At 44.5% G+C, this 27,908-nt stretch overlaps 1 protein-coding gene across 1 annotated transcript in view; it reads left to right on the top strand.

The window, feature by feature from the left end:
• Window positions 1-362: 362 nt before the first annotated feature.
• The window catches only part of LOC307243962 (alsin-like), a 30,713-nt gene continuing 3,167 nt past the window's right edge, over window positions 363-27,908 (top strand). Inside the window, exons 1-35 of the mRNA XM_080018932.1 lie at window positions 363-432; window positions 2,150-2,251; window positions 5,478-5,611; window positions 6,215-6,442; window positions 6,905-7,116; window positions 7,716-7,748; window positions 8,171-8,371; window positions 8,491-8,540; window positions 9,618-9,907; window positions 10,394-10,460; window positions 11,263-11,447; window positions 12,783-12,924; window positions 13,219-13,315; window positions 13,503-13,580; window positions 13,680-13,958; window positions 14,564-14,732; window positions 15,441-15,636; window positions 15,777-15,842; window positions 16,390-16,543; window positions 16,907-17,038; window positions 17,308-17,436; window positions 18,341-18,411; window positions 18,494-18,560; window positions 19,182-19,357; window positions 19,994-20,059; window positions 20,629-20,727; window positions 21,037-21,201; window positions 21,982-22,093; window positions 22,871-22,948; window positions 23,647-23,780; window positions 24,019-24,180; window positions 24,791-24,905; window positions 25,906-26,057; window positions 26,600-26,662; window positions 26,863-26,912. Coding sequence (XP_079875058.1) covers window positions 2,235-2,251; window positions 5,478-5,611; window positions 6,215-6,442; window positions 6,905-7,116; window positions 7,716-7,748; window positions 8,171-8,371; window positions 8,491-8,540; window positions 9,618-9,907; window positions 10,394-10,460; window positions 11,263-11,447; window positions 12,783-12,924; window positions 13,219-13,315; window positions 13,503-13,580; window positions 13,680-13,958; window positions 14,564-14,732; window positions 15,441-15,636; window positions 15,777-15,842; window positions 16,390-16,543; window positions 16,907-17,038; window positions 17,308-17,436; window positions 18,341-18,411; window positions 18,494-18,560; window positions 19,182-19,357; window positions 19,994-20,059; window positions 20,629-20,727; window positions 21,037-21,201; window positions 21,982-22,093; window positions 22,871-22,948; window positions 23,647-23,780; window positions 24,019-24,180; window positions 24,791-24,905; window positions 25,906-26,057; window positions 26,600-26,662; window positions 26,863-26,912 — 4,369 coding nt within the window. The 5' untranslated portion in view covers window positions 363-432; window positions 2,150-2,234. The remainder of the gene's footprint in view (window positions 433-2,149; window positions 2,252-5,477; window positions 5,612-6,214; window positions 6,443-6,904; window positions 7,117-7,715; window positions 7,749-8,170; window positions 8,372-8,490; window positions 8,541-9,617; window positions 9,908-10,393; window positions 10,461-11,262; window positions 11,448-12,782; window positions 12,925-13,218; window positions 13,316-13,502; window positions 13,581-13,679; window positions 13,959-14,563; window positions 14,733-15,440; window positions 15,637-15,776; window positions 15,843-16,389; window positions 16,544-16,906; window positions 17,039-17,307; window positions 17,437-18,340; window positions 18,412-18,493; window positions 18,561-19,181; window positions 19,358-19,993; window positions 20,060-20,628; window positions 20,728-21,036; window positions 21,202-21,981; window positions 22,094-22,870; window positions 22,949-23,646; window positions 23,781-24,018; window positions 24,181-24,790; window positions 24,906-25,905; window positions 26,058-26,599; window positions 26,663-26,862; window positions 26,913-27,908) is intronic.

Genomic DNA, 27,908 nt, shown 5'->3' on the forward strand with positions numbered 1-27,908 from the left:
AGGGCTTGACAAATAAAGACAAACGTCGTGATGGAGTCTATGGTTTGCCCCCCCGAACCGAAGCAGTGGGAACCGTTGAATTCGGAGTGAGCGATTTCCGAGCGCCATGGAACGCAGCATCACGCACCAATGGCTGCCGCTTGGACGCGGCAGGTGTCTGTCAAAGTAAAAAAAAAACAAAAAACACGATATAATAAAAAACGTTAAAAAAGTCCAAAGTGCATGTCCAGCAGGTAACACAAGTCTGAACTGTGACGCCTCACACGGCTGACGTCCATTACGACGCCGCTTACTAAGTCAGGGCGGTGCTTTTGGAGCCTCGGCTGCTTCCGTAGCAGGAAGTTTTGCGGCGTTCACTTTGTTCTGCACTGATTTAGTTTCCACGGCCCAGGTCGGAGTTTCTCCTCCTTTTGAACACAAAGCGTCACATCTGTAAGTTCAACTGCATATAAAGGCTTTTAGTGGCAGCCGTTAAACTTGTTTAGTGATATCTTCGTCAGGATTTAGACCTCGAAACAATGTTTATTTGTGTTGTATAGATTCAAGATTCAAGATTTTTATTTGTCACATACATATACATACTTCCATACATATATGCAGTGAAATGTAATGGGCGGTGTCACTGTGTAGGAGCATGTTATGGTCTTAATTACCACGTGTTGTTTGTAATGATGTAATTATGTACTTTTACACACCGTGTTACCACAGTATCACTGCGTGTACTGTATTACCACCGTTATTACCTGTATCACCGTGTTGCCACAGCATCTCTACAGTATGTGTATTATGGGTGGAGTTATCTATCTATCTATCTATCTATCTATCTATCTGTCTGTCTGTCTGTCTGTCTGTCTGTCTGTCTGGCTGGCTGGCTGGCTGGCTGGCTACAGTCTCTATCTGTCTATCTGCCTAGCTGTCTGCCCCCCGCCCCCTTCTAGTAGTGCAAATACATTACAGACCACCACAGCTGCAGTATCTAATTCTTAAATATAGCATCAGTTTATAGGTGCACAGTATAGATCATCTCATTATATATAATCTACAATATGACACAATGGAAGTAGAGTGTTTCCTCTGCTTGGAAATTATTACATTATAGGCAACATGACTCTAAGTAGAGCTGGGTGATCGCTATATTTTTGGACGAAAAACCCCCATATCGCTCATAAGATATTCACGCACAAGAAATATTGGAGAAACAATCATCAGATATGAGTTCAGAACACTCCTTAAAGGTGACATTTATCACCATATTAAGATAACCAGAATCCCAGATGGTAATTACGCTCATGTCACATTCAGAATCTGTTTATTTCGCCAAGTTTTCGACAGAATTTTAATGATTGGTGCTTTGTTGAACAGTTAATTAATTGCGTTACGTCAAAAAATTGTAGACTGTAAAACATACAACAAGAATAGGAAATTGTACAAAAATAGGCAAATTTCGTCAAAATATGCAAAATATGCAGGATAAACAAAAAAAGCAATACTATGCACAGGTTTCTGTCCGACACTACTCCCGGAAGTGACATCAGTCACGTTTTTTTTTTTGTATGCACGGGGCTTAAAACGAAGTCAAAAAGCGTTTATAAAATAATGACGTTAACATCAACGATGGATGTCACCATATTCACAATCAGTACATCTAATTTCGTATAAGGGAGTTGTGCGTATTTGCACTTTGTAAAGGTAGTTTTAAACTCATTCTTGGAACATGGAAAATGTCCAGCTGAGGAAAACTACTCGCTGTTGTTCTGGAAAAGACGAGTTCTCCCACTTTCCCTGAGAAATGTTGTGATGTGAAAACCACAGTTCATCCGCAGCCAAAGAGGAGGATACGCCTCTCGAATACGGTGTGAAACAAGCTTGAGTGGCACTATGGCTGCTAGTAATGTTACTGGTATGAATAAAATACAATTTAAATATAGGTGGATGTACTGTACAGATGAATTAATATGAATGCAATACTAAAGAGAATACCAATGTTATTAAACAGATACATGGCCCAGTCCTACCTCAAAGGGTTCTGCAGTCTGCGTTAAAACTTCAGCAGCATCAAATGAGCTAAATACATCTTTTAAGCTGACTCTTTACCTTAAAATATTGGTTTATACTGTGTGTCCTCTGATCTCCATCCCTGTCCATTCAGTTCTGCAGGACTCTGTGAGAAAAGGTGTAATAACACGCCTGTGTGTGGTGATCAGCTGTCAGATGATGACTTCATTGTCAACGTGATGAAGAGCAGCGAAAGGTAGACACACACACACACCTACATATGTGTGGTAATTTGATGTTCTCTTTAATCAGAATCTGTTTTATTCATCAAGTGTTATCAAATCATCCTAAAATGAAGACATGGCTGTTTCATGAGAAATAGTGCTGGTTGCTGGGCAGGATCTCACCATCTTAGTCAGTATCGATTCAATCCAATATCGATCAAATGGCTCAGTGAATATCAATTATACATATATTCTATATCCATATATTGGCATTTAATACAGAATGAGAATCACTGCCATATTTTTAGTTTACCATCTGACGTGGGTTTTAAAAATATTTTAGCTACAAATTCGGTGCGGGGTCCTTGTGGAGCCGCACGGCATTTCTCTATTTTTGTGCGGGAGATCTATTTTTTATTTTCTTTCAACTGCGCGTGGCTACGCAGCCTTTTCAATAGAAACATGAGATAAAACTACATAAAAATGTCTACATAGAAATGAAAATAATGTTTATACCCGTTCTACATAAAAAGAACTAACTATAGTGCTTGTTTTATTTATTTTTTTATTGTGAATGTTTTCAAAATATTATATATATAAATATTTAAATATTTACAAAAATTAATATTTGAATTACCCACTGTCCTGGACACCTCAACTTATGCAAATTATAACAACCAACCAATGAACTTGAACCCTGTCTCCCCCACAGTCATACACACACTACTTTTGAAACACTTTTTACACCTTTTCACTTTTTTTCCTTAATTAGAAAGACACCGAAACTGTAAAACAATGATACATGCCAAACCATGAGCCCATTGTACTGTTTCATCCCTAATAGATAGATAGATAGATAGATAGATAGATAGATAGATAGATACAGTATACAAATATATAGATAGATAGATAGCTGGATAGACAGAAGGATGATAGATAAATAGATATATAGATAGATAGATAGATAGATAGATAGATAGATAGATAGATAGATAGATAGATACAGTATACAAATATATAGATAGATAGATAGCTGGATAGACAGAAGGATGATAGATAAATAGATATATAGATAGATAGATAGATAGATAGATAGATAGATAGATTCAACCCGGAAGGGAAATTTCAGTATCACAGCAATACAATAATACAGCAATAAAGTAATGCAATAACAATATAAAAAAGAAAATAGCCATAAAAGGTCATATTAAATATACGGTCCTATACAATAAACAGTGAAGCAGAAAGAGGAATGTACAATAAACATGACGTTAAACACGCCCCTTAAACGGCAAACAAAATGTTGGCAATAAGCCGATACACCAAAACCTTAAAACCGACTGTAAACATACATACGTATTAATAAATTCACGTTATGGTGGTTGTGCAAAGTTTTTTTTTTGTTTTTTTTTAGGAAATCCAACGTTATTTCACTGTAACTTTTCACAGTTCTCACACTTGTCTTCTATCTTTTACTTCCTCGTTCTCCCTCGGTTTCAGAGCAACGTCTGGAAAAATCCAGAGTTACATAATGCGGGTTTCTAGGAAGTCAGCCTCAGCCTTAAGAGCTTTTGTAGGATCGGTTCCCTGTTTTTCACCCAGGTTTATTATTAAAATGTTTATACGTACTGCTCTGCTGCAACTTCCCACTTGGGCTTCAATGCCATCCAATGGGGCAAGTGGTTCATGTTCTTTTTTGAACATATTCCCAGGTGTCTTCATGTACTTTTGAACATTTGTTGAATAACAGTAATATCAAATTTTTTTTCAAAAACTTGTAATCACTGCAGTACATCCAGAGCATATTGTTGCTACAGCAGATTGGTAGTAAGAAGCGACACAACCTCCCGTTTCTATTCTCTAGTTTGTGTGGATGTAGCTCGAAGAGCCGACTTCTAAGAAAGCGCAAAGGAGTTAAGTAAAATGAATAAAGACAACCAACGTGACAGTGGAGTATCACTTTGATTGTTTTCCTTCATGCATTTTATTCTTCTGTCCTTGTTTTTACTTTCCAAAAAAATATTCACTCCCACAATCAAGATTTTATTATCAAGTTCGGAGGGCAAAATTTTACTGGCTACACTTTATACACCACACATCAGTTAGTGTGTTCATATATATATATATATCCACACACACACACACACACACACACACACACACACACACACACACACACACACACACACACACACACACACACACACACACACACACACACACACACACTCAGTTGTTTTTTCGTTTTCTGTTTTTGATGATCAAAAAAATGTAATATGGGTTGTTTCTGTTTTTTTTGTACAAACAGAATATTTTTAGAACAGGAAACAAACTAGATAAAGTCGGCTTGTGGCTTCAGATAAAAAAAAAATAGTCGCTGAAATAAAACGCTGCGAGTACTCGACCAATCAGAAATGTTCAGCGCTGCAAGCCACACCCCACCAAAGTTCCTGGGCTTTCGAAAAGTACTACCCCCGGAGCAGGACCCCCGAGCAGGGACACAGACCCTGGTCCCCGCCGTTGGAAGCGCAATGAGTTCCTCCAAAGGCTCCTTGATCCTGGGGGAAGGTTCCTGCGGTGGGAACGCGGCTAGTGATATAGTCAAGTCAGGTCAAGTCAAACTTTATTTAAAAGCCCATTTCATAGCAGGTCAATACAGTGTGCTTTACAGAGAAATACAACCAGAGAAAATACATAAAATATCTGTGCAACCATAAGCACAGTCAGTGCAGAATTAACAGATCTCACAGCATAGAGAACACACACATAAATCTCACAACACAGAACACACACACACACACACACACACGCACACACACACACACACACAGAACTCAGCCATAGACTGTTGTGAACAGCAAGGCAGGGTGTTCCATTTACTTGGGCATGGATACAGAAGGCAGCCACTGCCTGTGGACTCGAGAGTTCTTTCTGGTTAGTGTGTAATGAGCATTACTTTTATATACTGAGGTGCAAGGCCATTTAGAGCTTTATATATGAGTAGCAGAATCTTACAAATCAATCCTGGTTTTAACGGGGCGCCTATGTAAAGATATACGTGTGAGAGGGGTTTGTGGCTCTATGGACAAAGGAGTGGCTATAATTACATCAAGCCTTTCCGAACCGGTTGTGTTTGTTTAATGTCAGGGTGTGATCCTCTGTTTACCTGTGTGTGTGTGTGTGTGTGTGTGTGTGTGTGTGTGTGTGTGTGTGTGTGTGTGTGTGTGTGTGTGTGTGTGTGTGTGTGTGTGTGCGTAGCCCTGCCCAGCGAGGCCTCCTCCAGCTATGGAGGCCTGGGCTCTGTGAGGAGCTGAGCCCAGAACGACCCCTGCTGTCCAGGCCCGTCCTCCAGGTGGCACTGGGTGACCGCCACGGCCTCCTGCTGGCCCAGGGTGCTGTAATATTATTCATACCATTAATGTTTTTCAGCCCCTTTGGGATTTTGCGCAATTGTATTGTAACTGTTGTAACCCAAAAATACTGGCTTTTTGCAGCATTTTTTCTCAAATTTTGAAATTTAATTTGCAAACACGCAAAAAAAAGGTTATTTTTAACGTAAAATAGCTGCAATAGGCAAAATATATAATTTTCTATTTCTATTTAGTTTGAATTTTTATTACCTTTTTTTTTTTTAACAAGACCAAGGAAGACAGTAATACATCATCACTTCCTAAATATTTTTCTGTTCTTTAATACTTTTTGATGATTTTCTAAACATAAAGAGCCATGAGCCCAGAATTAAAAAAATCCCCAAATACTTTTCAACAAACAAACACAGTTATCACTCCTTGTGTCTCATCGGGGAAATGGAGACAAATTTAATGCGGAAAAATATATTCAAATATTGCAGAGATTGCGGTTGAATTCCTTCCATCCTTCCTCCCCTTCTGCCTATCTTCCTTCCTTCTTTCCTTTCTTCCTAACCTTCCGTCCTCCCCTTTTCTCCCACCTGTATTCCTTCCTTACTTGCTCCCTCCCTTCCCAACCCCCTCCAGGTGGTCTGGTGTACTCCTTCGGGGAGTTGCCATGGAGACAGTGCGCGTTGGTCCCCACCGCGGCTCCAGTCCTGGAGAGGGCGCTGCTGGGCCGGCCGGTGGTCCAGGTGTCGGCAGGGGGGGCCCATTGCGGGGCCCTGACGGAGCAGGGCGGGGTCTACATGTGGGGGGAGAACTCAGCCTCTCAGTGCGGGGCGAGCGACACCCACACACAGCAGGGAGAGAGAGGTGGGCACACTCGATAAGTTATACTTCCTTCCTCCCTCTTCCTTCCTGTCCTCCTCGCTTCCTAACTGCCTTCCTTCCCTCCTTACTTCTGTACTTCCTTCCTATCTTCCCTTCTTCCTTCCTTCCTCAATTCCAACTCTCCTTCCCCTTCCTTCCTTCCTGACTTCCTTATGTCTTTCCTTACTTCCCCCTCTGCCTAACTACCTTCCTTCCCTCTTTACTTCTGTAGTTCCTTACTTCCTTCCTATCTTCCCACCTTCCTAAATTCGTTCTCTCTTCCCCCCTTCCTTCCTTCCTTACTTCTGTACTTCCTTGGTTCCTTCCTATCTTCCCCCCTCCCTAAATTCCTTCTCTCCTTCCCCTTCCTTCCTTCCTTCCCCACTTCCTATATTCCCAAATTCCTTCCCTCCTTTCTCCCTCCCTGTATAAACCATTCCCCATCCACCCCCTGTCCTCCGTCAGCTTCACCAGAACCCGTGATGGTTCCAGAACCTTCTCCGCTCGGCGTGGTGGACCGAGATGCGGTTCCTCCCGTCGCGGTGCGGGTGCTGGAACTCTCCTGCGGCCAGGAGCACACGCTGGCGCTATCTGCCCAGAACGAGCTCTGGGCCTGGGGCAGCGGCTGCCAGCTGGGCCTGGTGAGCCGGAGCTCCAGCTCCAGAAGCCCACGGAAGGTAGAAACGCACAAGAAGGGGTGGAATTAGGTATAATCGTTGACACAAACATTGGGGAAATTTTATTAATTTGTTAATTCAAATAAAAAAACAAACCCTAAAATCTTTCTTCCAGAGGTGGTAGAAGTGCTCAGACTGCTTATTTAAGGAAGAGTACAAATACCCTGATATAGCCCAAAATGACTCTGGTAAAAGGAGAAAATAATTATATAAAAAAAACAAAAACACTGCTGAGTAATAGAAATAAGCAGGGATTAAAGTAATAGATGGTCAAAAGCTGTTGACCCTAAACTGATGATGAGATCTTGAAATAAAACAGAAAGTAAAACTAATTTGCACAGAAACTCAAGTAAACTCGCTTTACTTTTTTGTACGCTGTGTCAGCACTGGTTTTCAGTGCTTCTGTTTTTTGTATCCTGTGAAAATGATAATAAATATACCATTTGAATTGATATTCAATAAATCAATGTTTTATTCACTGATCTTCCACTTCCTGGTTAGTACTTCCTAATTATTCATAAATCCTTTCTAGGTTTTTTCTGTATTTTACTTGGCTCACTAAAGATTGTTAAATGCATTTGGTCGTTTCCTTCTCTCAGGTGGAGCATCTGGTCGGCAGACATATAATCCAGGTCAGTTTATTGGTTCTAAATTAACCTCGTCTGAAAACAATCTGTAAAAACATAGAAATATGCAGTGAGAGTTTGATAGTATGTATAATAAACTAAAATTTCGATTTTTATATTTACTTAAAAATAAATATTTATATACAGTATATTTAGGTTTTCAAAGTCAGAAATGTTCTTGTATAGTCCTGAAATTGTAATAAACACGTGGGAAACATTGGAATTCTTGTTCTATGCTTTAAAAGTAAATTAAAAGAAAACTAAGGTCACTTAAATATCCCTGTGTAATACATACGTCTGTATCTGGACAGAAAGCATTATTATTATTATTTTTATTATTATGATGATTCTACAGTATTGAGGACTGGGGTGCTGGAAAAAATGTGATTCCAGATTATCGTCAAATATAATTAAATATCACTTGGCAGGTGGTTTGTGGTGGCTACCACAGCCTGGCGCTGGTACGTGGCTCACCAGCTCAGAACCCCAATACCCGGAATGCATCTGCCAGGTGTGGGCGGCGCCAGCCAGCCCAGGTCTCAGAGCCGGAGCGGGAGGAGACAGATGCAACTGACCACGGCTACTACTGCCCCCTGGGGGTGGAGCTTGCCGATGTCACACCCGGAAAGGCACTAAAGTTTTATGCTTAAACTATCCTGAAATAATAGTAAAAAATGAATAAAAGTACAAAATAAGTAAACCGCTTTCTATGGTTTCAGTGACACTGAAGTTAGTTTTGTGCTTGTAGGCCAGTCCACACAGAGGAAGCCCCAGACGAAGGCCGGCCGCTGGACAAAGGTCAGATGATACTCAAAACCTGCTTTAAAACAGCTGTCATAATCCTTACACTGCCATAAACATGCATTCATGATCGTTAAAATGAACATATAATTATATCTAAACCATATCTAACTATATTACTAACTATAATATCTGCAAGGCAACATGTGATCCCACGTCTTCCTGCGGTTGGTCTCTTAGCAACAGCCCTAGCAACACGTGGTCCTATTTCTTCCTACCTTTTGTTTCTTAGCAACAGCCCTAGCAACACGTGGTTCTACTTCTTCCTGCGTTTGGTCTTTAAGCAACAGCCCTAGCAACACATCGTCCTATATTCTTCCTGCCTTCTGTTTCTTAGCAACAGCCCGAGCAACATGTGGTCCTACTTCTTCCTGCGTTTGGTCTCTAAGCAACAGCCCTAGCAACACATGGTCCTACTTCCCGTGTTTGGTCTCTTAGCGTCAGGCCTGGTAACATATTTCTGAGAAACAGCCCTAGAAACACATGGTTCTACTTCCCGTATTTGGTCTCTTAGCGACAGCCCTAGCAACACGTGGTCCTACTTCTTCCTACCTTTTGTTTCTTAGCAACAGCCCTAGCAACACGTGGTCCTACTTCTTCCTACGTTTGGTCTTTAAGCAACAGCCCTAGCAACGCATCGTCCTACTTCTTCCTGCCTTTTGTTTCTTAGCAACAGCCCTAGCAACACGTGGTCCTACTTCTTCCTGCGTTTGGTATCCAAGCAACAGCTCTAGCAACACATTGTCCTACTTCCCATGTTGGTCTCTTAGCATCAGGCCTGGGAACACATTTCTGAGAAACAGCCCTCGCAACACATGGTCCTACTTCCTGCGTTTGGTTTCTTAGCGACAGCCCTAGCAACACCTCTCTTGGCAACAGCCCTAGCAACACATGGTCTTCTTCCCGTTTTCGGTCTCTTTGCAATAGCCCTCGCAGCACATGGTCCTGCATCCTGCGTGGGGTCTCTTAGCAAAAGCCTTTGTGACACGTAGTACTACTTCTTCCTGCGTTTGGTCTCTTAGCAACAGCCCTAGCAACACAAGGTCGTACTTCTTCCTGTGTTTGGTCTCTTAGCAACAGTCCTAGAAACACAACACCCCCTACAACCACTATAACCGCAGACCACAGAGGCTCATCAGGGAGGGATCAACAGGACCCGGACGGACAGGCCCGTCCTTGGACCCAGGCAGATGGTGGCCCTAAAGCCTGCCCCCTGGTGGGCTGGAGGGCCAATAAGAACTTCCCCGATGAGGCAGAGCTGAGGGAGTTTCTGAGGAGGCTGTCCGGACACTCATTGGAAGAAGACGAGGTCAACCAGTGTCCAGGGGCCAAAGAGGCCGGCCCTGCAGCCAATCAGACGCCAGGTCAGGGAAACAGGAAGTAACTGTCCTTAAAGGAACATGATTAGGTCCTTGCACTAACTTTTATAAATGGTTGCCAAGTTGGAGACCATGCATCTGCTGTTGGTTGCCAAGAGTGACAAAATGGTTGCCAAATTTGAATGGTTTTATAAATGGGTGAAACTGATGTGAAACTGAAATAAATGGTGGAAATTTCTGAATAACCGGACGGGCACAAGACGGTTGCAACTGGGCAACTGTTATTGTCGAGCCCTGATTACACTCTGGAGCTGCTTCACAAAACACGAGGCTACCATTGCTGCTAATGCTACCGCTACTGGTACTGCTAATGCTATTTCCATAGAAAAACATGAAATGGCTAAACACCTCAAATAACTGCTCCTCTCTCCCTTCTCTCATAAAATTCTCCCTTTTGTCCTCCATCAAATGTTGTTCTTTCTCCTTTTTCTGTCCTCTGCCCATCCTGGCCCTCCGGCTCCACTCTTCCAGAACCGTATGTGGATCCCTTTGACTCCAGTTATGACGAACACTCCGTGGCTGGGACTCACACCGAGGGGTGCGTTCCTGTTTGGTTTAATATTGTTACGGTTCACTGAGCGTGAATTCAGCACTTTAAATCGTTTCAATACACGCCTATTTATGCAGATATTTATACCTCTCAGGGCTGATTTCTCATCTTGAACCCAAAACCCTGTTTACAGCAGGTTTGTCTAACAGTACAGTGGAAGTGTCGACACACTAAAACGTAACCATCGCGGTTACCGCGGTTACCCACCCCAGTCTGATAACTGTTTAACGTGGCGGCCATTTTGCTTTTACATCACACTCTGGGTGGGAAATTCAACCTGGAAGAGCCGGTGAACAACTGGAACACTAAGCCGTTCTGAGGAAGTGGACCAAAAACCTGGATTCTGTCCCCTTAAACACTCTTCAAAGTTATAGAGAAACAGGCAGATGAAGATGTAAATATAATAGACACCGACTTTTATTTGATCGTGTTGTTTTGGAAGGGGGAAGGATTACGTTAGCGTTGTACCACTCTTCAGCTGCCCACTTTTACATGAACTTTTTCCACTTTGTCTCTAAGGTTAGATGGGGGACGGAATTTGGTTGTTTTTTGGTCCACTTTGCCACGATGGCTCAGTTTTCTAGTTGTTTAAATAGCTCCAAAATGGCAGCCATGTGAATATGGAATATGTTAATGAGCCCGTGTGCAGAACCGCAACAGCAACAAACAGGAATTGAAACAGGAAACAAACAAGCTGACATTGGTAGAAATGGCCGCCCTCTCTAAGCAGGTGGCTTTGAGTCCTCTATACTGTCTGAGCTCTGACCTCAACCCCCACCCCCCACCCCAGCAGTGGAGGAGGCCCTGCACTGCCCCCCTCTACTCCGTCGGGTGGTGTGGAGGAGGTGGAGGCAGTACAGGAGGAGGAACCAGCTGAAAGGACGTCCAGTCCGTCACGTGTCTATGGGAAGCCGAGGAGCCCGACGACCCCCCGGAGCCGCATGCCGCCTGGATCCCCGTCCAGCGGCCCTCGAGGTCCGTACCCCAGACTGGACTAGGACCCGTGTTTATCAAGCGCCTCAGAGCAGGAAATCAGACCAAACTGCCCAGAAATTCTCAGTGACGCAGATTAGGGCCTACTTTTAGCAGGAAAATAATTACTTCATCTTTCTTAAGAAGGAGACTGCTCCTATAGGTGACGCAGATGGCGTTCAGGTATCTTCAATAATAATAACAGTGGCGGGGGGTGCTGACGGCACCGGGTGACACCGTCAGAGGGGCTGACACTGTGGCTACGTCTTGCCCAAATCATCAAAAGTTAAACATGCATCTTGCCCATCCAGTCAAAAGTCGCTCTGCGATCAGACTCATCAGAGCGGGTGACACCAACCCCCGGTGACGCCACTGGATAATAATACAAATAATAATACAAATTATAATAAACTTTTTAGCTATTGTAGATCATTTCTGTGGTAGAAATAACACCATATAAAATCCTGTGCACTTTCTACAGAAACAAAAGTTCCTGTAACTTTACGTTTTTGAGGCAACAGAGAAGCTCTGACTTTGTAAATGTGATGATTTAGGTCCTTCACAGCTCATCACATTGCCCCGACAGTGCCAATAATAATGATTATAATGCATTTATGCAAATCTCTGGATTCCCTTGGGGTCATAGGTGTCATAGATGATGGTGTATTAAGATGTTGGCCCCTTCACAGACAAGGATGAATATGTTCTAAAAGAAAAATTCAATAGGACTATGTACGTCTTTGATGTTTCCATTTTGCAGCTCAGTTATAAAACCGTGATGTCATTGCCTCTCAAAGAGAAGTCCCACTCCTGTGAAGGTGGAGGAAGCTTCAGAACTGACTTTATGTCCTTGTGGACAGCTCTGTCCACCCGACACAGGTTCTTGGAGGGAGACGAAGACTTCCTGGCAGTGAGGTGCCGACACGGCGGGTTTTTATTATAAACAACCAAAGAAAAGGCTCGCCGTCCAAACGTGAACATAAACTATAAATCGGAATGCTCAGGGCGCCACAGCGTCCATTCTGCCATCTGGTCTGCATGCTCTTGGATCCTGCACCACCCGATCCTCACTGCAAGACAAACAACACATAAGTAAACTCTCCCAGCAGATTCTGACCAATCAGCACCGTCGGTGGGGGACAAACGGCATTGTGCTGTTTGTCCCCGCCCCCTCATCTGCCACAGTCCTACTCTAGTATAGGTGTATTTTTCTCCTAGTGAAACTTTTAGGGCGATTCCTATGAGTGATTCTGATGAATACAGGCCCTGGTCTTGCCAAACCTTGTCAACAGCAGAACCTGGTGTGTGAATGTATAACCAGTGGAGTGTTTGTTCCAGGGCGTCGGAGTCCCGGAGGAAGCCCAGGCAGCAGGCACCAGGCTGGGGAGGCTCCGGAGGAGTTGCCCTCCCTGGAAACAGAGGTGTGGAGCTGGGGCCGCGGGGCGGAGGGCCAACTGGGACATGGAGACCAGCTGCCCAGGTGAGGAGACAGGTTCTCTCTTGTGTCCGAAGTGACAATGATAGACTGCAGTGTTCCTCAACGTGGGGCCGGGGACCCTTCCAAATCCTCCATCGGGTCCCCGGGCAAGATGATCACTAGTGAAACTTCACTGTTATTTCATTTCCATGACGTTAGAGAATGTTCAATAATGACTGTTTGGATCTTTGTTCAATTGTTCTAACTAGAGTATGTGTTCTAACATTATTTATCTGACTATTATATATTTACATAACTATAATTAGTTTCTATAATTAATTTCCTCCCTGTTTCCAGACTCCAGCCTCTGTGTATTGACACTCTAACAGAAGAGGAAGTGGTCAAAGTTGCTGCAGGAAGTCACCATTCACTGGCACTAACCGCTGACGGCCAGGTAACACAAACCCACACTGTCCAGATATTATTATATATATGTCTGTCCATCCATCCATCCATCCATCCATCCATGCATCCATCCATCCATCCATCCATCTGCTGTGTCTTTAATTCAGTTCAACTCTTTGGTTTGTTTAGATCAGGTTATGATGGACTAGTGCTCCCTCAATAACTGTCTGTTTCAGGTGTTTTCGTGGGGTAGCAACAATTGTGGGCAGCTGGGACACATAAACACTCCAGTTACTGTTCCTCAGAAGGCTAAGGTAACAGACAGACACACACACACACACACACACACATAGTAACTATACAATCATTGCCACGTTCGGAACTGAAACGCGGTATTTTGTCTGTTTCCGTAGCTACCAGACGACGTCTCCGTGTGGGACTTGTCCGCCGGCCTGGACCACTCGCTCCTGTTGGTGGACAGAGACTGCATCCAGCCCGTCATCCTGTACTGCGGCCAGCAGCGCCAGTCCCTGAGTCAGAGGTCGTCCCCGGGTCAGAGGTCGTCCCCGGGTCAGCGGTCGTCCGCGGGTCAGAGGTCGTCCCCGGGTCAGCGGTCGTCCGCGGGTCAGAGGTCGCCGAGCAGGACAGAGTCGTACACCGTCAGACCGTTCTTACTTCCCTTCTGTGTGGAGGTCAGCATTTCAAATTTACTGTCCCAACCTTCAGCTGAACCTGAAGTGGACTGAGTGTTTATGCAGTTTAATGAGTTGCATACAATTTGTGACTTACGAGATCCACTTTCTTCATGACGTATCCCAGCATGCATTTTGGCAACAATGCAATGACCAAGGGAAAGCCATTTGAAAACAAACCACCTGGAACTTCCCAAGAACATAGTCTGGACTCCACCCTATTCTCCTCCAATACCAAAGTACTGAGGTATTTAGAGTACAGGTACTCCCACTTAACGACCGAGTTCTCTTCCTACAACCTTTACTCGGTCGTTAAGTGGGAGTACCTGTACTCTAAATACCTCAGTACTCCATCTCGGGTCCAGTTTACACAACTTTATGAACAAGCTCTGCACTTGTTTCATGCAATGACAAACTAACCTGTGAAAATGATTTTTAAATCATATACAGTACAGTAACGTTTTACATTTTATTATAAAAAATAGAAATGGTCCTCATCACATCCTCTTTTGTCCCTGACCCCACATTGAATACCACCGCTGTGATTCAGATAACATCTGTCATTGTGTGCGTGTGTGTGTGTGTGCGTGCGTGTGTGCGTGCAGATGGGTTACGTGCACAGTGTGCACAGCGGGGCTCAGCTGTGTGGCGCTCTGGCTGACAACAGCAGGGTGTGTGTGGTGTCCGCTCTGCACGAGCTCTCCTCCAGGGAGCGACGCAACCACCGCAGCCTGCAAGGCGTCAGGAAGGAGGTCCTGAAGACGCTGCTCGCAGGTCAGCACCCCACCACCCCCCACCACCGTTGTTGACCCGCCCTGGACGCTGTTTATAGCTGCAGAGCTCGACATTAACTGGACAACAACGGTAACGATGGGGGGCGTTGTCAACCATCTTGTGTGGTCTGGTGGCCCCGTTATCAGTGTCTTCATTTGACTTGGTGTAATAAAATAAATACGTGCAGGACGCAGTACCTTGCCACCTCTTCAGAAAGTGGAATTAGAGTCATTCAGGTGCATTGATTTACTCCGTCAAATATTGCGAAACAAGTTTGATTGTTTACATATGGGAGGATAAAGTGCCGTTCTCACCATATAGGGCTTTTGCCCGCGATTAATATATTATACTAATTAACTCATTACCAAATTATTGTCATTATGTAGGATGATTATCACACAATTGGGCAACCTTTTTATCAGTCTTGGCAACCGAAAGCTGATGCCTGGCTGCCAATTTGGCAACCTCATAATAATGTGGTGTCGGGCCCTGGGTTGGCTAAATACAGTAAACAGTAAAACACACAAGATGATTTGACAGCTAGTACAATCAGCGTCCTCCATCTTGGCAGGTCAAGGGTCACCAGGGTTTGAACCTGGCAACCATTGGCTTCCTACTGCAAGCGAATCCACTGATCAGGAATTTGCCTTGAAATGAAATTAATTTGGTGTGAAATTGTGTGTGTGTGCGTGCGTGCGCTCTCTGCAGACAGCGTGCGCATGTCTCTCGACTCGCCGCGCACTCGCCTCTTGGTGGCGCTGTCGGAGAGCTTCGTCCGTCTGTCCGTCCTGACGGGACGACACTCCGTTGCCCTCAGCAACTTCCTGCGAGAGTCCCAACACCGTGATGTCACTTCCCTTCCACTGCTCACACAGGAAGGCCTCTTCCAGGAGACTTACAAAGAGTAATTACACCTTGGAATGTAACTGCAATACAAGTGTAACCGTCCGTGAACAATAAATGATCACGCTCTCCTTTGCTCTCTCTCTTTCTCTATCTCTCTCTCACCCCACACTCCCTGCTGCTCTCTCTCTCTCTCTCCAGGTATAGCCATTCAGTGGGAAACTTCCAAGTCATGGGGGGATTCCAGAACCTTCAGAAACTCTCGGAGTAAGATCTCTGTACAAACTGGTCGTACTGGGCAGCTCCGGGTGTCCAATAAAGCCTGTTTCAAGTGATTTAAAGTCATGAAAAATACCTCAAGTGCACGAACGTGGACGCTTTGAGCTTTTCGAAGCGGCTTTCAGGCGTGGTCGTGTTCTGATGTTGTCGCCTGGAATCTTTTTTTACACAATGTAAGCTCAAAACTGCGGTACCAAGTGGCACAGCTAGGGGCGCTGTAGCAGGCACCGATAATAAACCGCCAGAGAGCCTCCCGAATCTACTGTCTTACATCCCATATGGTTTTAATTAATTTATTATCACGTTTTTCTTCCTTTTTATATTCAACAAAAAATGTTCTGCTCCTCATCATCATTCTAATCCTCAGATCAGATTTGTCCTCTACTCTCCCCTCGTGGAGTGCGGTGTATTACCTCCTGTTTAGTGCACAGTTTGTTTCAGCGACGTTTGCGTTGACGTTGTTGCGTAAGGTGTGTTTGGACCCTCGCCGTGTGGATGTTTAGGGGCTGGCTGATGGTCTCGCTGGTTGTTCCAGGAAGCGTGCTGGTCCTCCTCCAGCCCAGCAGGGGGCAGCTCCTGAGGGGCGAGCGGCCGAACAGGACGACCCTCTGAGGATCCTCTACCAACCACTGGAGCTGCTACACCACTACAGCAAGAGCCTGCTCAAACTGGCCGCCTGCTTCCACCCCGTACGGACCTGTCTGTCTTCCTGCCTGTCTGTGTCTCTGTCTGTCTTTCTTTCTACCTTTTGTGGATTCATTCTTTTTTTCAGTTTTTTATCTTTTGTTTGTTTGGTATTTTTCATCTCTTTTTTTCATTTTTTCCTTTTCTTAGTTTCTTTCTTTTGTTTTGTTTCTTTCACTCTTTCTTTGTTGGTTTGTTTATCCCTTTTTCTTTCTTTTGTTCATTTGGTAATTCATTTGTTCCTATGGTTCTTTCTTTCTTTTTCTTTCTTTCTCTGACTGTCTTCCCTTACTTTTAATCTTGAACTCTTCGTGAATGCATCAACCACTCACTCATCAACATCTCTCTCTCTCTCTCTCCCTGTCCAGTCCAGTGCAGAGTACAAGTCTCTCTATCAGGGCTGTTGTCAGTATGAGACTCTCTCTCTCTCCCTGTGGAAAAAGAGGAAAGGGGCCGAAAAAACCTTGGACTTCTGGACAAAATACTCGACAAAACTCCCCGTGAGGCTGTGTGTGTGTGTGTGTGTGTGTGTGTGTGTGTGTGTGTGTGTGTGTGTGTGTGTGTGTGTGTGTGTGTGTGTGTGTGTGTGTGTGTGTGTGTGTGTGTGTGTGTGAGAGAAATTTGCCAATATTTTCGAAATTCCCGAGCTTTTCAATTTTCCCACCCATGGCAAACCCTGGTACTGTGTGTGTGTGTGTGTGTGTGTGTGTGTGTGTGTGTGTGTGTGTGTGTGTGTGTGTGGGTGCGTGTGTGCGTGTGTGCGTTTCAGCGCACGGTATGTGTTCCAGAGCGCCGCTTGGTGTGTGAGAGCAGCGACGGCAGCGTGAGTTTGATGAATGGCGGAAGATTCTGCAGCGATTGGTTCGTCCTGTTCAACGATGCACTGCTGCACACACAGGTACACACACACACTCAAATTAATCTAGATTAATAAATTGAATTCGGCGATCCGATAACAAAAAGGGTTAACACCCTCCAACACCACCAGCCACACCCACATGTGTGACTTGCCAAAGGCCCTGTCCACACGTCTATGAATATTTTTGAAAGCGTAGGACGAGAACAGCGTTTCAGGAACTGGAACAAAGCTTTTGGAAAACTCCTTCCAGGGTTGTGTAGTTCTCCGTGTCAGGAACGGCGTCCTTACAGTGTTGTGTCTGAATATTATGAGGAGGCTCAATACGCTGTGTGTTCCTCATGTTCTTCTGTGGTGGTTGACACCAAGTTTTATGGCATGTTTTTGCCCCCTACTGGCCTGGAATGCTTATGTGAGCGTTTTAAATCGTTTAGTGTTCTCGTGTGGACAGAGATGTTTTGTTTTTTTTAAGTGCGTTTTCAGAAAAATCCAGATACTGTGGACGAGGCATCAGATAGACCTCGTCCACTGTTCCGCCTCATTTTGTTATAAATTGACATTTATTATTATGTAATAACATGCACATTTTGTAGTAAACATCTTGAAATAATACAAAATATCGTTTTGCTGAATTTTGTGATTTTTATTTTTTATTTTAATTTTTATTTTGTGTACGCCTCTGGATTTTCTGGATTTCGGGTATGAAAAGTGAAATGTTATCAAGAACTCAAGTGAAACTTGATATGGATGAAAACAGCAAGTTTTGAGTGTTATTACATAATGTGTTGAATTATTACATATTCATAAAAAGCTGTTAAACGTGTCTAACCAACAAACAAGTAAAAACACATACACTAGATGCAATTCAGTAAAATAAGAAGCAATAAGCCAATGAATGAATAAAAAATAAATACAAATATTCTCTCTCTCTCTCTCTCTCTCTCAGTCTTCCTCTCACACTTTCTATCCGTTGTCGTGTCTCTGGGTTCAGCCTGTGACGGAGGACAGCAGTGGACTGTAAGTAGTACACACACCTCGGTACACACTGCAGTTCCTTGCTCTGGTTCCCATGGTAACCGTGTTGCATTGTCTCCGCCAGCGTCGCCATCAAGCTGACGTCCCCGGAGCAGAGCCTGGTGCTGGTGGCCTCCTCGCCCCAGAAGAGGGTAGAGGATCTGCTCCTACTACGCTAACTGTGTTAGCCCGGTGCAAGGCCGCAGATGGGATCAGCTAGCCTAGCTCCGTCCAGAAATCATTGACGAATAAGAATCTAAACATAAAAAGGAGATGTTAGTTTTAAAATGCAGCGGCGTTCAAAAGGGCTCTCAACTATAACTAGTATAACAACATATAACAATACCCTCCTGCCTTCAGTCCTGAGCAAGGCGGCAGTTGTGGCAGGTGATGCCATCTCAAGGCAGCCATGTTTGTTTGTCCTCTCTGATTCTCTTTCCCTCCCTCCCCCATCCCCCCCTCTCTCTCCCATCCCTCTCTCCCCCCCTTCTGTCTTTCTCACTCTCTTCCTCTCCCTCCCTTCCTCCCTCTACCCCTCCCTCTCTCTCTGTCGCTCTCTCTCTCTCGACTCCTCCCTCTCTCGCACTCTCTTCCTTTCTCTCCCTCTCTCCCTCTGCCCCTCCTCTCTCCCTCTGTTTCTCTCCCTCTCTCCCTTGTCTCTTATTATTTTTTTTTTGGGGGGGGGGGGCAGGGGGGTTCTTTCTGTTTACTTTTTCTCAAGTATCTGTATCTAATTTGAACATATTGAAGATGCTCCCACCCCCTCCCTCCAGAACCAGTGGTACCGCTCCCTCTCTGGGGCCGTGCAGCAGGTCCTGGGGGACGGGGCCCAGGGCCGGTGTCGCTCGGCCTCCTACACCTTCAGCAGCGACGGAGAGAGGGAGAGAGAGCGCGGTCTCCGGGGCGCCCACTACAGCGGTGTCTGGCGGGCAGCGCGGCTACACGGCAGGTCTGTGTGTGTGTGTGTGTGTGTGTGTGTGTGTGTGTGTGTGTGTGTGTGTGTGTGTGTGTGTGTGTGCGTACTGTAAATATGTAAAAATGCATATTTGAAAAAGAGCAGGGAAGCGTAACCATGTATTTTTCTCTCACCGACATACATTCAGGTATTAACTTAAATTAATTGTTCACAAAATTGTGTGAACAATTAATGTGTTTGTGTGTGTTCTGTACATACTGTATATACACTGCAAAACTTTCAGATAAAAAAAAATACCTTTAGTACCCTTTAAACGTAAAACTCTAGTTAAATTAAGCAATTTAAGAATTTTAAAAGATTAAAAAAAAAAAAGCACCTACCAGTTGGGTGATCCAATTTTACTCGATGAAATTTCTTGAAATAATAAAACAAATAAAATAAATCTTGCAAATAGAAATGATCTTTTATTCTTCTAAAACAGTCCATGAAGCGGTTATGCTCTTAAAATAATAATTTATTCTTATTTTACTTCATGAAATCCCTAGAATTAGATATTTTTCTGGAGTTAAGGCAGTTGAAGGGATGTTTTCATAAGCCCCACACGCAGGTCTAGACGAGTCGATTTGTCTTGAAAATAAAAAAAAACAATCCGTGTGTGTGGTGTTCCAGGGGAGCCTTGACGTGGCCGGACGGCGGCAGCTACACGGGGAACTTCAGGAACGGACTGGAGGACGGGTTAGTAGCACCAGGACCAGGTCTGGCCTCCCAGCTGAAGAAATGCTAAAAGTTGTTCAATAATCATGACATTTGAATTCATGCGGTCTTAATTTCAACACAAACATTTTTACTTAATTATCCATACATTTCTACACGCTAATGAATGACTCTTAATCAGATTCACATTTCTGATGATATAAAACCCTGGACCCGATACTTACCTTACTCATTTATCCTTACCTTCATGCTTACCTGGGGAGAGAGTTCCAAGAAGATCCTTGTACCTAGCTGAGGTTCAGAGGTTATTAAAGTACTGGTTCCATGTATTCCACCTCCTAATCACTTTGCTTGACTTACCAGAGAATCACCGAGTTTATAACCTGCCCTGTTTCCACCGGATCCTTACCTCTCTGTTTCAAATATATATATAGTACTTACCTGCAGTACTTTTCCTTCATTGGGTAAGAGAGATGATTTGTCCAGAAACTTGACTTACATCTTGTTAAAATGTGCCTTAGAAGGCTCTTAAATTTGACTCTGATCCCTGCAGCCACTCTTAATGTGAATAAGGTCTTGTTTCCGTGCAGCTATGGAGAGTGTCTGCTTCCCAACAAGCTCCTGGAGAAGATGGATTTCTACCAGGGACACTGGAGAGACGGCAAGATCCACGGCTTTGGGAAGTACAGGTCAGGGACAGGTTTCAGTGGGAGGTCTTTTATGTTCATTTTATGACACAACAGTGTAATAACACCTAGGGAGAAAGGCCATGAATATGAGAGCATCAAGAATCTAGGTGAACAAGTTAATTTGAGTTTAAATGATAAAAACTTTATATTTATTGCATTTATTTATTTCTAACATTGGCCACGAAATATATATATGTCGTATCATGAATATAAAATATCAACTATACCAAAATCTGGCACAAAACACTCATAGAAGTATTATGTGGAATGGAACCCCTCACCCTGGCACTGTTGCTGCCTTGCCCATAGTTATGCCGGTGGCGAGGTGTACGAGGGCTGTTTCCACGAGGGCCATCGCCACGGTTACGGCATGCTGAGCTCCGGCCGGATGGCCAAGGCCTCCGCCAGCGTGTTCATTGGACACTGGGTCCACGACAGGAAGAGCGGCTACGGCGTGCTCGATGACATCACAAGGTACGATATTTAATCCAATATCTCGATTGCCATCATTTGACAATATTTTGGGGATGACTGTTGGTGCTTTCATAGGATATTTATTAACGCACTAGAAATAATCATTAGTAATGTGGATACTATGACCACTGCTTAGAACAGTGAAACAGTCAATGAAGGAAAACAATGAATTTACTGTAATAACGGCCGGGCGATGTATGGATATGATATCGGTGTCGTGACATGCAGAGTTCTCACCAGGTTCTTGAGGTGCTTGAGGTTCTTGAATTTCGTCCTCAGAAATGTATGTACTTGAATACCTTGAAAATAGGCTCTTTTGTGCTGAAGTGCTTGAAAAGTCCTTGAAAAACACACATGAAAACTCATTGAAAACCTGTGATATTTCCCCCTTGTTGCCTTTTTGTCTCCTTGTTGTCTTCCTGTTGTATTATTGTTGTTGTCCTGTTGTATTCCTGTTGTCATCTTTTTGTCTTCCTGTTGTTTCCATGTTGTCTTCCTGTTGTCTTCTTGTTTTCCTGTTGTCTTTTTGTTGTCTTCCTGTTGTTTCCATATTGTCTTTTTGTCTCCTTGTTGTCTTCCTGTTGTATTCTTGTTGTCCTGTTGTATTCTTGTTGTCCTGTTGTATTCTTGTTGTCTTCCTGTTGTTTTTGTGTTGTCTTCCTGTTGTTTACATGTTGTCTTGTTGTTTTCCTGTTGTCTTTCTGTTGTCTTCTTGTTGTCTTTCTTATGTCTTCCTATTGTTTTCCTGTTTTCTTCCTGTTGTCCTGGGTGGTGTCTCAGAGGACAGAAATATATGGGCCTCTGGCTGGATGACCAGAGACACGGCAGGGCGGTGGTCATCACTCAGCACGGCGTCTACTATGAAGGAAACTTCAAAGACAACAGGATGACTGTAAGAACACTTCTAAGGATGCATACTGCTCCGTGCACTTCTAAATGGTGCACAGTATACTGTACGTGGAGGTGGAAGAAGTACTGGAAAGCCGCACTTGAGTAACTTGAGTTGCCAGGTCTGCATGACAAACCCAGCCACCCCTCAATCCACAGACAAAACAAAACAACACTTTAACACTTAAAGAGGGGGATGGTGGCTCAGGCGGTAGAGCTGGTGGTCTAGTGATCTAAAGGTCGCTGGTTCGATCCCAGGCTCCTCCTGCTAGCAGGCTGTAGTGTCCTTGAGCAAGACAATTAACCCCTCATTGCTCCTGATGGCTGCGTCCGTCGGTGTTTGAACAATTGTAAGTCGCTTTGGATAAAAGCGTCTGCTAAATGACTAAATGTAAATGTAAATGTAAAGAGATGCCCATTCCGCAGAAAACCACAGATCTGGCAACTCTGACCAGGGGCTCGAGAGTGTTTGTTTTCACTCAGCTAACTGCTTATATGACGCTTCATTGGCTAACACTCGTTGTAACTGGCTTCACTAACATCATTGGTTACAAGTTTCGCTCTGATTTTATAATGTAGTAAGTAATGAAGGTGTTCAGGGGAAATGTATTGGAGTAAAAGCATACTTTTCTGGAGCTAAACACGTAAAAGTAAAATTCAGCACAAATATAATCACTCAAGTAAAGTACAGATACTCCCAAAAAATACTTAAGGACAGTTGCAAAATATTTTTACTTTACACTACTGAGTATACGTAGAAAAATTGTGTGTTGTGTTTTAGGGCAGGGGTCTGCTGCTCTCGGACGACCACACAGCGTTTCATGGGGAGTTCTCTGAAGACTGGACTGTCAATGGAAAGGTAGGACACACCGCCGACGCACTGCGACGCGCCACACTGTTGGTAGTGATGAAAGGTTGGACTCTCTTTGGAGATCCGGTTCTTGACCAGTCACTCGGTAAAGAGTCGTTCAGTTTTCCGACTTGACGTTAATTTGGTTCTGTTGGTGTAACGCACAGGGAGCGAGGGAGGACTTCCTGAACGATGAACGAGAGGAGGAGTCGGTTCAGCTCTGAGCTGTGAACGGAATTCTCACCAAAATCAGTTAATTCTGTCAAAATTATTTATTTTGGTGGATTGCAAAGTGTACATCAGTCACATTCAATATGAATTGTGCCTTTTTTGCCCTGGGCTTTCATTTAGTCCTCAGTCACTTTCAGTTTGCCAGTTAAAGGTTCACTCTTTTTTTCCTGAGTCATTTAAAAGATTGGTTCCAAAGAACAAATCGTTCACAGGTTTGCATTAGTAGGCCATAATAATATGATCAGTTCTCTGGGTTTCTGACGTTTTTAGTGGTTAGGATGTTAGTGTGACGTCAGATGATATATAAAGATGATTGAGATCATTGTAAAGTTTGTGCCGTGGTTGGAAAACACTGTTTTAACCTATCTGTCTATCTGTCTGTCTGCCTATTGACTGGCCTGTATATCCTATTTTCCATCCATCCTTCTCACTCGCTCCCCTTTCTTTCTCTCCTCCTCTCCTCCTCCTCCTTTCAGGGAGTCCTCTCTCTGTCAAACGGAGACAGTATTGAAGGGGTCTTCAGTGGACTCTGGTCTTCGGGGCTGAAGGTGTCAGGAACGTTCACCAAGTTCCTCCTCCACCAGGAGAACGGGAGCAGGAGCTCCTTGCCGTGAGTAGCTGTGGAGATCCGTTTTCAGAAGCCTTGTGTGTTTTTTCAGCCACTAGAGCTCCAGTTCATCATAAGCTGATCAAAACAAACCAAGAGTTGAACTGGACAACACATATGAGTGATACCTGGACAGATAAAGATGTGTGTGTGTGTGTGTGTGTGTGTGTGTGTGTGTGTGTGTGTGTGTGTGTGTGTGTGTGTGTGTGTGTGTGTGTGTGTGTGTGTGTGTTACACGCAGTGAGGCGGGCAGCTTAGCAGTGTGTGCCGACCAGAGGTGGCAGTGTGTGTTTGACGAGTTTTGGTCCAGACTGGGGTGTTCTGCTGGTTCTACTGGGCACGCAGACTGGAGGACCGCCTGGTACAGCATCGCTGTCACCATAACGACCGGACGCAGGGAGAGGTACACACACACACACACACCCAGTTGAAATGTCTCTTCCTGCTTTTAAAGGCGGCATTACAGAAGAGTGTTTAAGGGGACGTATTATGCTCCTTTTTACACATGTTGATAATATACAGTAGGTCTCTGAGGTCTCCAAAACGTGTCTTAAAAATACGGTTCAGATTATGCATTCCAGCCATTCTAACATGCCTCTATAATATGCCTCTATGTTCAAAAACGGGCTGTTTGAGTGGGAGGAGCCACCCTCCCGAGGCCCTGAGATCCGTGAGCCAATGGGGTTTGAGCCTGGCTTCCGCCTTGCGTTGTATTCACTCCAGAACTTTCACTGATTTCACCTCGTCAGTCCACCAAAATCTGTTTCTGAACGAATCTGAGGCGAGAAATAATGGATCCAGTTGCTGAATCTTCACTCTAGGGTCGCAACGGATCACAGAACTCACGGTTTGAGTCACTGATCGGATAATTCTTTGGATCAGCAAAATAAAAAAAATAAAAAGAACGGTAAACGGTTACGGTTGAGTTACACGGCAGGTGTGTGTGTGTGTGTGTGTGTGTGTGTGTGTGTGTGTGCGTGTGCGTGTGCGTGTGCGTGCGTGCGTGTGTGTAGTCCAGACCTCAGCAGGTCTCAGAGCCGAGCGCTGGAGAGGCTGGAGTGGATTCCACAGCCAGGACAGCCAATCACAGCCTCCGATTACAACAACGTCCGCCACTACCTGACCAGGGTACACACCTGTCTGTCTCTCTGTCTGTCTGTCTGCCTGCCTGCCGTACAGGTATTTGACATCGACGTCATTGACATTGACGTCGTCGTCGTTCCATATTACACTATGAATTACAAGATGTCTACAGATCCAGTTTTTTTTTACTAAAATTAGGCCTTGAATGTCATTGAATAGTCTTTCATCCTAATTTCGACATAAACATTTTGTTTGATTAATTTAATTTAATTGACTTACCTTTCCAAAGTACTGTTCAGATTTATTCCCAATCTCTTCCCTTGCTGTCTGACCTGAAGGAAACTGTTCTAATCCCAGTTCATAGAACGATCCAGCTCAGAACCTGGTTCTACCCGACACTTGCCTCTCTGTTCCAAATACAGCAAATACCTAAAAAAATGAATAAGAGGAACAGGATTTGTCCAAAAATTAGTATTAAGTTTAGTTAAAATCTGTCTTTAAAAGTTTCAAATGTGACTCCCTGACGCCGTCACAAACCCTCAATGATGCTGTTCAGTGTGATTCAGGTTTTCCCGTCAAGCAGTCAGACGCCTGCTGCTGTCAGCCTGGCCACTAGGGGGCAGCGCTGCACACAGGTCAACGAGGTTCACACCCGCGTTTGAACCGGGGACGTCTTGATCCGCAGCCAAATGCTCCACCACTGAGCTCCACCCGAGGCTCCAGATAAACAAAAACGGCCCCATCGCCCTTTTGTTGCCTCCCTCTGCGATAGATAGTGACTTAATAGACATTTATTTCCATTAAAATCTTTGAGATTGGTGATTGGAGTAAATCTCAGAGCAAGTACTTGTTTACTTCCACTGATGTAAAAAGGTCAGTGTGTTACTTCTACTCAGGGTATTTATACTTTTACTGAAGAAAGAAGTCTGAATACTTCCTCCACTGGTACTGTATGAGTAGTGTGTGGGTTCTGTGTGTTAGTACTGAGTGTGAAGACTGAGTACTGTGTGTGAGTATTGATTGTGAGTACTGTGTGTACTTACAGGCGTGTGAGACCCCCCTCCACCCTCTGGGCTGGCTGGTGGAGACCCTCGTCACCACCTTCAGGATCAGCTACGGCGGCTGCAGCCACTTCCTGCTGCAGCTCGCTGTGCAGGAGCTGCGGTCCTACATCAGCCGCTGCTGCGCGCTGCTCAGGTACTGCTCTACTCCTCCCCCTCCTCTACTCCTCCTCTACCCCTCCTCTACTCCCCCTCCTCTACGCCTTCTCCTCCTCCTCCTCCTCTTCTCCCCTACTTCTCCTCTACTCCGCTGCTGCACACTGCTCAGGTACTGCTCTACTTCTCCTCTCTCCTCCTCTTCATCTCCTTCTCTCTCATCTCTCCTTTCCTCCTCTCTCCTACTCTTCATCTCCTTCTCTCTCATCTCTCCTTTCCTCCTCTCTCCTACTCTTCATCTCCTTCTCTCTCATCTCTCCTTCCCTCCTCTCTCCTACTCTTCATCTCCTTCTCTCTCATCTCTCCTTCCCTCCTCTCTCCTACTCTTCTCTCCTCTGTCAATGACAAATGACCAACTACTACGTAAACACCACGTACTTGAGTAGAAAATAAATGTTTTTATCTTGACACATTCATGTCTCTTCTCCTTCGTTTCTGTATTTTAATATTTCTTTTCAATAAATTATTGTTCATATAAATATATAAATGAGTAAACAAACCCAAGTGATGCTGACACTACAGGTTCCTGTTTCCATGGCTACCAGAGGAGGGCGCTGTCCTCCCCTCAGACAACACACAGCAGGGGTGAGTACAAACGCACACACACTGATACACACACACACACACACACACACACACACACACACACACACAAAAATTCATCTAGATTAATAAATTGGAGGATCCGAATTTTAAATTTTATAATTTATAAGGAATTTTATAAGAAATCTGCATTTCCAAAACTGACTACATTGTGTGTGTGTGTGTGTGTGTGTGTGTTACAGTGTGTGTGTGGTGAGCTGCTCCTCCCTCATCATGTCTGTTCTTCTCCCAGGTATGTACCCTCTCCTCCTGCTGCTCCTCCTGCTCCTCCTCCTCTCCCCCTCCTCTCCTCCTGCTCCGCCTCTCATCTCCTCTACTCTCCTCTCCTCTTGCTCCTCATCTCCTCTCCTCCTCCTCTCCTCTTGCTCCTCCTCCTCCTCCTCCTCTCATCTCCTCCTCCTCTCCTCCTGCTCCTCCTCTCATCTCCTCTACTCTCCTCTCCTCCTGTTCCTCATCTCCTCTCCTCCTCCTCTCCTCTTGCTCCTCCTCCTCCCCTCCTCCTCCTCTCATCTCCTCCTCCTCTCCTCTCCTCTTGCTCCTCCTCCTCCTCTCATCTCCTCTCCTCTCCTCTCCTCCTCCTCTCCTCCTCTCATCTCCTCCTCCTCTCCTCTTGCTGCTCCTCCTCCTCTCCTCCTCCTCCTCTCCTCCTGCTCCTCGCCTGCTCCGAACATCTGGTCCTTTCCTCCTCCCAGTAGTGGACCGTGCATTTCAGACCTTGGCCTCCAGGGGGCGTCTCCCATAACAACCATCTGATGAATTGCCTGTAATACAGACATTTATTGGACATGATCATATTTTGGAATTTGATTTATTTTGGAAGGACCCGTCGCTGTTTAACGCCTTCTCCCTTTTCACTTTTCACTTTTCACCTGCTACGTTGAGCTGCAGGAAGCTGCATGTTCATCAAGTTTCTTGACTCAAACAACCGTCGACGTTTGCCTCTAGCATTTGGCAGACGGTCAAATGCTGTAACAATCCATCCAATGGAGTCATTTCCCGAAGCGTCACGTTCTACCATGTTTGTTTACACATCCCAACAGGATGGACTCATAATAATATTATTATTATTGATAATAATTATTATAATAAGCATAATAATAAGCGCGAGGGCCACCACACATAGTACACACACGACATACTGCTGCTACTCCATCCTCGAGGAAACACTGTTTTCATGTCCCTATTCATAGTTCTATTGATACACCACAGTATACGGTGCATACTAACA

The sequence above is a fragment of the Zeus faber genome, assembly GCF_960531495.2.
Source record: "Zeus faber genome assembly, chromosome: 18".
Classification (NCBI taxonomy): domain Eukaryota; kingdom Metazoa; phylum Chordata; class Actinopteri; order Zeiformes; family Zeidae; genus Zeus; species Zeus faber.